We start from the raw sequence: 9,565 nt of genomic DNA on the forward strand, positions 1-9,565 counted from the left end.
ACACACACACACACACACACACACACACACACACACACACACACAAATACCAAGCAGGGCACAGCAATGCCACTTTTGACCTGCCTTACAAATCTGACTTTCCACATTCAGACTGAAGAAGATTCTGCTGCTAAAACAGATTTGGGGACCACAGCAGCAAAGTCATCTTTGAGGCCCCCGTAGCTTTAATACAAAGGAGAAAATCAGCACCCTCAAGGGACAGCAACTGTCGTAAGTCAGTGCAGGCAGAGGAGACCCAGGACTCACCTGGCTGGCTCTGTCCAGAAGACCTCAGTTGCTGTGCCGCAACTTTTGCTGATCTAGACACAATCTGAGAAAATGTTTTGACTGTGTCTGTGAACATGGCCTTCTTACCCAGGGCCAACTAGTGAGAAATACAGTGGGAGTTTTCTCAGTCAGGGATGAAAGGGGTTTTTATTTTCTTCTTCTTTTATCTTGCTTTATCCTCTTTTTACCTTGTCTACCTCCAACTCGGTCTCCTTCCTCTGGCTCCGAAGCCAGGGCATAAACAGGAAAGGAGTGGTCTTTGCTGCTAAGGAGTGAGTGAATTGGGGGCACCTGGGTGGCTCAGTTGGTTAAGCGTTGGACTTCAGCTCAGGTCATGATCTCATGGTGCATGAGTTTGAGCCTTGTGTCGGGCTCTGTACTGACAGCTTAGAGCCTGGAGCCTGCTTCAGATTCTGTGCCCCCCCCCCCCCCCGCCACCCTTTACTGCCCCTCCCTGGCTTGTGCTGTCTCTTAAAAATAGAACATTGAACATTGAAATGAACATTGAAAAAAAATTTTTTAACAGGCACTTGGGTGGCTCAGTTAGTTAAGCCTCTGACTTCGGCTCAGGTCATGATCTCACGGTTGGGGAGTTGGAGCCTTGTGTGGGGCTCTGTGCTGACAGCTCAGAGCCTGGAGCCTGCTTCAGACTCTGGGTCTCCCTCTCTCTGCCCCTCCCCTGCTCATTCTCTCCCCCCACCCCCTTCCTCAAAAATAAACATTAAAAAAAAAAGAGAAATGAGTGGATTCACTTACTCCTTCAAGTTCTGCCTTTGCAGCACCTGTGTTCCTACTCAGAGCAAAGCTTTGGTGCTTGGGTGAGAGCTGTGAGGCAGGCATCTTGACACATGCGTGGAGAGCTAAGTTTTCTGTTTCCCTGTCCGTTCAGTTCATACCCCTTTTGCTAAAAACCAGGTATGTAGAAAAGAATGAGGGCAGTCAAAGGCAAATGATATTCATAGTGATGTTGATCATACCTTTTTAAAAGGCACTTATCGAGCTCTATTTTACACAGCATAAACTTCACTCATTTTAAGTGCGCAGTTGAATGACTTTTAGTAAATACATAGCTGTACAGTCATCACCGAATTTAATTTGGGAGCACTTTGATCACCCCAAAAAGTTACCTCAAACTCATATGCAGAAACTCCCTGTGGCCAGATCTAGGCAACCACTGGTCTACTTGCTGATGCTTATAGATGTGCTTTTTCTGAGCATTTCATATGAAAGGAATCAAGGATCTGTGGCATTTTGTGACCGGTGTCTTTGATTTAGCATACTCTTTTTGTGGCTCATCCATATATTAGCGTGTTTTAGTATTTCACTCCTATTCACATAATACCTTTTTAATGTGTGTGTGTTTTTTTAAATTTACTTTTGAGAGAGAGAGAGAGAGCGCCAGCAAACGTGAGAGGGGGTGGGACAAAGGGAGAGGGAGACACAGAATCTGAAGCAGGCTCCAGGCTCTGAGCTGTCAGCACAGAGCCCGCTGTTGGACTCAAACTCACAAACCGTCAAAGGCCAGTCAACATGACCTGAGCTGAAGTCGGACGCTTAACAAACTGAGCCATCCAGGCACACCTTACGTAATACCTTTTAAAATGGCAGCAATATGTAGAGGAAGGATGATGGATTTCAGAAGCAAGCAACGTGGGGCCGAATCAAAGTCATACCACTTCTTAGTTGTGTGGATTCGGGCAAGTTCCTTAACCTTTCTGAGACTCATTTGCAAAATAAGGATATTAATCCCTCCCTCAGAGGATTATTTTATGAATTAACTGGATTGTCCTGGAAAATGATGGGTACTCAAGAAATCCAGTCTTGGCCTTTACAGTCCCTGGGAACCTTTGCTTTTCTTAACCCTGCTTCAAATTTTAAAGTGAATGCTTCAGTCTTGCTACCAGCTTTCACATCAAGTTTGATATGAGAGCCCACATACCTAGCAATATCAGGAATGGAATACCACCAAGGGGAATCATATCCTTCATTAATGAAACCCAAATGGTGAGAAGCTAAAGGGATTTCCTTCAATTATATTTCTGTCATGTTTTATTTTTTTTTATTTTTATTTAAAAAAAATTTTTTTTTCAACGTTTTTATTTATTTTTGGGACAGAGAGAGACAGAGCATGAACGGGGGAGGGGCAGAGAGAGAGAGAGACACAGAATCGGAAACAGGCTCCAGGCTCTGAGCCATCAGCCCAGAGCCTGACGTGGGGCTCGAACCCACGGACCGCGAGATCGTGACCTGGCTGAAGTCGGACACTTAACCGACCGCGCCACCCAGGCGCCCCTGTCATGTTTTAGAAAAAGGTTAAATTGTATTTATTATTTTAAAGAGGAAAATGTTTCAAATTGTATCTGAGAACATTCTACAGAGTTGGCTTTACCTCTTCAAGGCTCTAAGAACACCATATTTTCCCACTAAATCTTAAAAAAAAAAAAAACAAAAGAAACTGCTCTCAATAACATCAACCCTCAGATAGATAAAAGTAAGTAGCAAAGGGCTCTCAACTTCTGAGTATGTAAAATCCATCTCACATCCTCCGAACTCAACTTTGAGTCAGGAATTTCAGACTCCTTCTTTCCTGAAACTTTGGAAGAGTCTGAACTTCATGTGTTTAGTAAAACAGACTAAACTGAACTCCTTGTTTGTTTCTCCCCATTTGAATTGGAACTTAAAGAGGTCATGAATATAATCCCATTGGGTACTCTTGGACACACAGTTTACAAAGATGCTACTCTTTAGCTCTGAGCATAAAATTTCCTGTTCCAAACCCATTCGCCCTTCTGAATCATGGTTTCTCTACAGTTTTTATTCCACCACTATTCCCCTTTGTGTTTCTGATTGTTTTTCCTCCTTTCATCTCTGGGATTTGTCACACCCGCATTTCTTCCCCCAATTCCTTAAACACTGAATTCCCTTCCATCTCCTTTATGGAATCCCAGATTCACTTCCTGTTACTCATAGTATAACAGTTAAACAGAAAAGGCTAAGGCTTCTCAGTATTTCTACTAAATAAAATAGATTTGTGGCATACTTTATCTCTCACTTCAAGGACATTAGATAGTGTATCTTTCTTCATGATAGAAATGCCACTTGTTAAATGTAATTATTAAGAAAGGCAACGTATGGTTTTCTAATCTGTATATACCAATAATAGTCACTATACATATTATGGGTATTATACATATTATTTACGTTAAAGATGGCAAAGAATGATTCTTTCAAATAAGTAAATTAGATACAATTCCTACATGTGATCAATCTGCAACATTATCAGGTTAGTCTGACTTAAACTTTGAGCGTGATAGACATACACAGATAAGCAGATAAAGGCTATAGCCAGATAAAATCAAGCACTTAAATTAATGTATTAGTGTAAGGATTTCTGTGTTTCCATGCCCTGCGCTCTTATTTGAAAATAGTAACTGTTGACAAAAATCCATGACTAACTTCTTTCCTGATACTGAGAGATCAGGAAGAAGTAAATGGTATCTCAGAAGAGAAGCTTTCACTCTATTACCACCTAAAGTAGGCTTGGGAATCTGTAAGTGTGATAAAAATAAAAATAATGGGGAGGGGCCTATAAAAAACCTAGGTTTAGGTAGATTTGTGAATATCCCCAATTTTTAAATTAATTTTCTTATGTTAAAACTTCCTTTTCATACACTACAGTGAGGAGAGTACTTTATATCCAAGACTTTATTTTAGAGATTTTATTTTAAATGGTATCATAGGAGATTATCTGATGGTATAAATATAGTTGCATAAATACAGGATTTAGCAAAGATTTCCTCTCTACTGTATAGGCCTTTTGTGCAGTAGATGTTTAGCAGCAGATGACAAGTAATCTTGAGGCATGATGATTTAACTTCATTTTGATAGCCAAACTTGCGACAAAAAAATCTTAAGCCCCAAGTTCCAATATGTGGACAGCATATTGAAAGTTAATTTTTTTAAAAAAAAGCACTTAATACCCAAATCTTTCAATATATGTCCATACAAGGATCACAAACCTTCAGATTGTAATTTGGCATATAGCTTGCCTGTAGCTCTCAAAATAATTCTGATCTCAGAGTGATTTGGTTAAACCCCCACATTTGCAAAGATCACCTCTGAGGTCTTGGCCACAGTAAATTACTGTCAGCATCCATGCATCATGTATATGAGTTACCAAATAATGCCGAGAGTCTCCTACCCTGAGATGGCAGCAAGTTTTTGGTGTGCCTGGCGGGCCATTTCACAGCCTTTGGTTCTGGTCTTGTGCATTTCCGCCCGGAGTGAGGGGCAGCTGACAGAGACATCCCCGATAGAGATGACCATCTCTCGGTACAGGGCCACTTGAGTGTTGAACTCTTGGACAAGCTGGAAAAGAATTGAATTTCTTTCACGAAACATCATTAGAATGTTTCCTATTGCGGTGTACAGAAAGGTGGGCTTTCAGTGACCCCTCAGCCAACTCCACAAGTTGCCAGCTAAGGAGCCTCCAAATTGTTTAATGATCAAAGCACTAAGATGGTAAGTTTCTCTTTGTCCAAGACACGCGTTTATTTTTCATGGGTAAGTCTGGTCGTGGAAGCTCTATTTCAGGACCTACTCACCCCCACCCATTCAGACTCCGTTTCTGAAGAGCAAGAACATATGCCACTCCCAGGTCACTAGAGTTTGATGCTGGGAAGTCTTACATAGAATGCTCCCCTTTAGTACAGCAAAGATAAGGACGTGTACTTGCGAAGGGATAAAGGCCATAGGTAGGCTGCCATAGGCAAACCTTCACCTCTGGCCAGGCCACTGAACCACACTGGCTCAGGAGCCTGAAGGGAAGACCGGCCACAGCCTGGGCGCTGGAACCTTCGTCCCCTCTGCAGCGCCCCGTGTGCTGTGTTTGGGTTTATTTGCTGCTGTCTCCCCACAAAGCAGCACCCCCAGCTTCCCAACCCCTCCCTCCCTGGTAAGCAAGACAGTTCACCGAGTCTTTCGCATCCACCATTCTCTGAGGAGGTAGAGGCATGACTTACAGCCGGTGACCCTAAGTCCCTTGCCGCGGCACTTCTTTGTGGGGGCATTACGACCCGGCTGTCACCCTGAATCTGGGGACTGCAGATTTAAAAATAGTGCATGTGCACGTGATCGACATGGAGGAGCTGAGGGTGGGGGAGTGGCTGGCAGTCAAGCAAACGATTAACATACAAGACTACCCCCACCTCCTCTCCAAAAAAAAAAAAAAAAAAAAAAAAAAAAACACCCAGTTTTCACCTACCATCTTGCAGTCGTCCAGGGCTCGTTGGGTTTTGTGGGCGCTCTCGGAGCTGCTGCCCCTGCGCTCCCACTCCCCGCTCTGCAGCGGGGGCTTGCTGATCTGGAAGATCGAGGAGCGGGTGGACCGGCTGGGGCGCTTTTTGCGCCCATTCGGTGCAGAACTCATGCATACACATCCACCAAGCCGAAGCCGCTGGTGCAGTGCGCCCCGGCGCGGGCGGCCCGGTCGTTGCCCTGCGTGCCGCCAAGCAGCCGGAGCCGGGAACCGAGGCGCGGCGCTCACAGGGCTGGGGCTGGCTGCGCGGGTGGGTAACCTTCAGCTTGAAGGAGAGCCTGGGAAGCGCTGGCTGTGCCGTGCAGCATCGCTTCCACTAGCAGCGAGGAAGGGGCTCGGTCAAGTTCTGCTCAGCAGCATTGCCGGCCCTGTCCCGGGAGCTGGGCGCTGGCGCGGACTCGCACTACCTGCCCCTTGGCATGGATCGCAACGCTGGGCGAGAAGGAACGCGCCGCCCGGCGGTTCTGAGTTTCCATTCAGATGGGGGAGCAGCTTTCAAAGCCTGCGCTGTAAGGTGGGGGTGAGGGGGGGGATGAGTGTCGCTCTGGCTTCAGTGTCTTCCCGCAGCGGCGCTCCGTCGTCTTTCCCCACCCTCCCGCGTTGCCAGGCCTGGAAGGGCTGGCAGTCCCCGAAGCAGGCAATTGGCTCTAATAGGCCGCCTTGATCCCCCGTCTCTACGGGCTCATCTGTTTGAGGATCCCAAATGAATCTGTGGCGGGACTGGCAGACGCAGGGAATCGGTCCGCCTGACGTTGTGCGCTGCCCCGCACATTGATAGGACAGGAATACTAATGTGATCTGTCCATGGAGCACCCCCCCTTCTTCCTCCACAGTTTATGCACTTATCCAATCAAATCCCCGGGAACGTCAGTTGCAATATTACTTCATCTGCGCTATTATTAGAAACGAAAAGTGTCATCAGAGTGGAGCACATTGCCACATGCTGGGACCTAAACATGGATTTCTCACCAACCTGTGTGCGTTTAAGGCCCTCACCATCTGAGACCATCTGGGGCCACACAGATCATCAAAGCCCAAACAGAGGAGCGTGAGAGATGATTGATTGAAAAGGTTGATCTCTTGATGACCTAAAAGGAAAGCTTTATTTCCCTGAGTCGGTTGTTGCTCTAGTTGTGTGTGTGTGTGTGTGTGTGTGTGTGTGTGTGAAGTATGCAGGGAAGGGAACTGGCAGCCAGGGGGGCAGAATGCACAGAGGGCGTCAGCCAAATTGGTCCTCGTCCCATTTTAACCAGTGAAGTTCCTGTTCTTGTGTTCCAGAGTGTCCAGATGGGCTCTGAGGGGTTCCCATTAGAGACTTAACAAGAAGAGCCAACAGTCCTCCTTCAGGCTTTCGAAATGACCACTTCTCCTTTATGAGACATCAGTGAGCCAGAGGCCAGTGGAGGTGGTCCAGGGAAGTGCAGGGCATGCCTTCAAGAAGCAGGGTGGGAGTGAGTTCTTCGGCCATTGGAGTCCACTGTTACCATAACACCCTACAGAGGTGGGGTTGGTATTCTGCTCCCGTGATCTGAGAATGCTTGTTCCCCTGAAGGATTTATTTGCAGGGGACAGATAAACAGGTCTACCACCTCTGGTCAGTCTCTTAAGGGGATATGGAAAGAACCCAGAGAGGCAGAGCCAGAAATGGGAAGACTAACACCTTAAGGAGTGCGTCTCTAGGATTATTTTTTACAAGACAGGTAAGCATAATGGAGTGGTATAATAAGAATGATATTTTGGTCTTTGTCCCCAGTACTGGTCACAGAGCTCCTAGTTTCCTGAGTAACAGGGCTGACAGGAGTGTTTTGTCACCAGAAAGATTAAGAATCAGTTAGAGGTTTGGAACTTTAAACCCCACAACCAACTTCCCTGAAGAGAAAGGCTCGAGATCGGCTTAATCGCAAATAGCCAATAACTTTACCGATCATATCGATATCATGAAACCACCATAAAAGCCACTACACAATAGGGTTCAGGGAGCTTCCAGGTTGTTGAAGATGTGGAGGCACTGGAAAGGTGGCAAACCCCTCTCATACCTTGCCCTGTGTATCCCTTCCTGCCTCATATGCTTTATAGTCAACTGGCAGGTCAAGCCCTGTCCCAAGTTCTATGAGTCGCTCTTACAAGTCACCCAATCTGAGGGGGTTTTGTGGGAACCCCTGACTTGGTGTCTGGTGTGACAGAAGTGTGGGTAATCTGGGCACTCGGTACTTGTGATTGGTCTCTGGAGTGTGGGTGGTCTTGTGGGACTGAGCCCTTAAGCCAGTGGAGGGTGATGCTAAGTCCCAGGAGTTAGTGTCAGAATGGAGATGACTCATAGAACCCCCAGCTGGTGTTGGAGAGATGAAGAAGTATTGTTGAAGGACACGCCATGTATTTGGAGGAGGAAAATACCCTAACAGGTGGACATTGGAATGGATGTTCAGTTGTATTTGCACAGTTTTTTCCAAAAGGTTGAGAATCAGTTTTCCCTAACAGAGGGTGAGAAGGCGGAGGCATCAGCCCCTACTCTGACCTTGGTGTGCTACTCTCTCTCCAGGGGTTTAGATGGCTTGGAGACCGGGGGGGGGGGGGGGCCCTTCTGCTGGCAGAGTCTCCCCCGATATAGGAAGATGAAAGAGGTTAACTCTTCACCAACTCTCTGATTGTCCCTCCTTCCTCAGTCCCAATTTTGTCTGTACTTCATGTGTGTAAGGAGAAAAGGTTGAGAAACACATCAGGTGATTCAGAGAGATTTGCTAGGATTTGGTGAGTGATGGGGAAGCTGAGGAGGAAGATTCAGGCAGGCTAAGGGGCCTTAAGGAAGAATGGATAATACTCACCTGTAGACTGTTTGAGCCCTGTGATATAAACCCCTTTCATGACAAGTAACTAACACCCTCCCCTCCAAGGTTTAACCCAAGTTGGGCAGTGCTTTGGAGAGTTAAAGGAAAGGAGATTTTATTTTACACGTGTGTGAATGTAGAAGACAGAAAATAGGATTGTAGTGGCCAGCCTTCTGGAAATCTTTTGCCACGGCTCTGTTATTTCCTCCCTTTGCCTGCAGAGAAATAGTGACCGCCACCAGATTGGAATGTCTCAAAGCTCCTCAGTAGTAGGGCTTCTACTCCAACTACAACCATCTGGTTTCTACTCCCCCCTTCTCCTGCCTCAGAGACAATTTCAACAAATTAAAAGAAAAAAGGCAACACAATTGTGTTGCCCCGTTTCTAGCCATATTTCTTGGAGGAGGTGGGGGGAGAGGGAAAAAAAATGGTTCAAACTCAATGCCATGTCTGAAGGACTACAGATTTGGAAACCTGCTGGGGGATTCAGCAGAGATTGTCACATGTTGGTGCCCCTTGGCCTTCGCTGATACACAGCCCAAGCCATGTTCCTGAGACGGGAGAAAAATAGCATCGATGCCAGTGCTGTCTCTCCCAGGGACAAATGCTACAGTCAGAATAGCAGCAGGCAGGCTGAGTTCCCTCACCTTCCCCCACATTCGAAACAGCATGAATTTACATTCCTGGGGCTGTCTGACTGCCAAATAGAAGAGTAAAGTGCAGTTGGAAATCCCAATAACAAGGGTGCATTTTCTGGTTGTCCAGACCCAATTTTGGCACAAATCTAGTAGTGGGTCCTTGATAGGTATATTTGCTTTGACCCAACTCACATCCTAGATTAACTCCAATATCACATCATATTTTATTAAAAAAAATTTTTTTTAATGTTTTTATTGATTTTTTAGAGAGAAACAGGGACAGAGAGACAGAGCGTGAGTTGGGGAGGGACAGAGAGAGAGAGGGAGACACAGAATCTGAAGCAGGCCTCAGGCTCTGAGTTAGCACAGAGCCCGACTAGCAGGGCTCAAATTTGTGAACCGGGTGATCATGACCTGAGCTGAAGTCAGATGTTTAACTGAGCCACCCAGGCACCGCTTGATTTGCAATTTTAAAACATAAATACTAGATTAGAGTG

At 46.1% G+C, this 9,565-nt stretch overlaps 1 protein-coding gene across 1 annotated transcript in view; it reads right to left on the reverse strand.

The window, feature by feature from the left end:
• Window positions 1-6,390, reverse strand: part of RGS7BP (regulator of G protein signaling 7 binding protein) — a 110,406-nt gene extending 104,016 nt beyond the window's left edge. Inside the window, exons 1-2 of the mRNA XM_040452169.1 lie at window positions 5,552-6,390; window positions 4,490-4,656 (exon numbers count right to left, since the gene is read on the reverse strand). Of these exons, the coding sequence (XP_040308103.1) occupies window positions 4,490-4,656; window positions 5,552-5,716 (332 nt within the window). The 5' untranslated portion in view covers window positions 5,717-6,390. The remainder of the gene's footprint in view (window positions 1-4,489; window positions 4,657-5,551) is intronic.
• Window positions 6,391-9,565: the final 3,175 nt, after the last annotated feature.

Source organism: Herpailurus yagouaroundi, unplaced genomic scaffold (assembly GCF_014898765.1).
Source record: "Herpailurus yagouaroundi ecotype Mexico unplaced genomic scaffold, PumYag 29, whole genome shotgun sequence".
In the NCBI taxonomy this organism is placed as follows: Eukaryota; Metazoa; Chordata; class Mammalia; order Carnivora; family Felidae; genus Herpailurus; species Herpailurus yagouaroundi.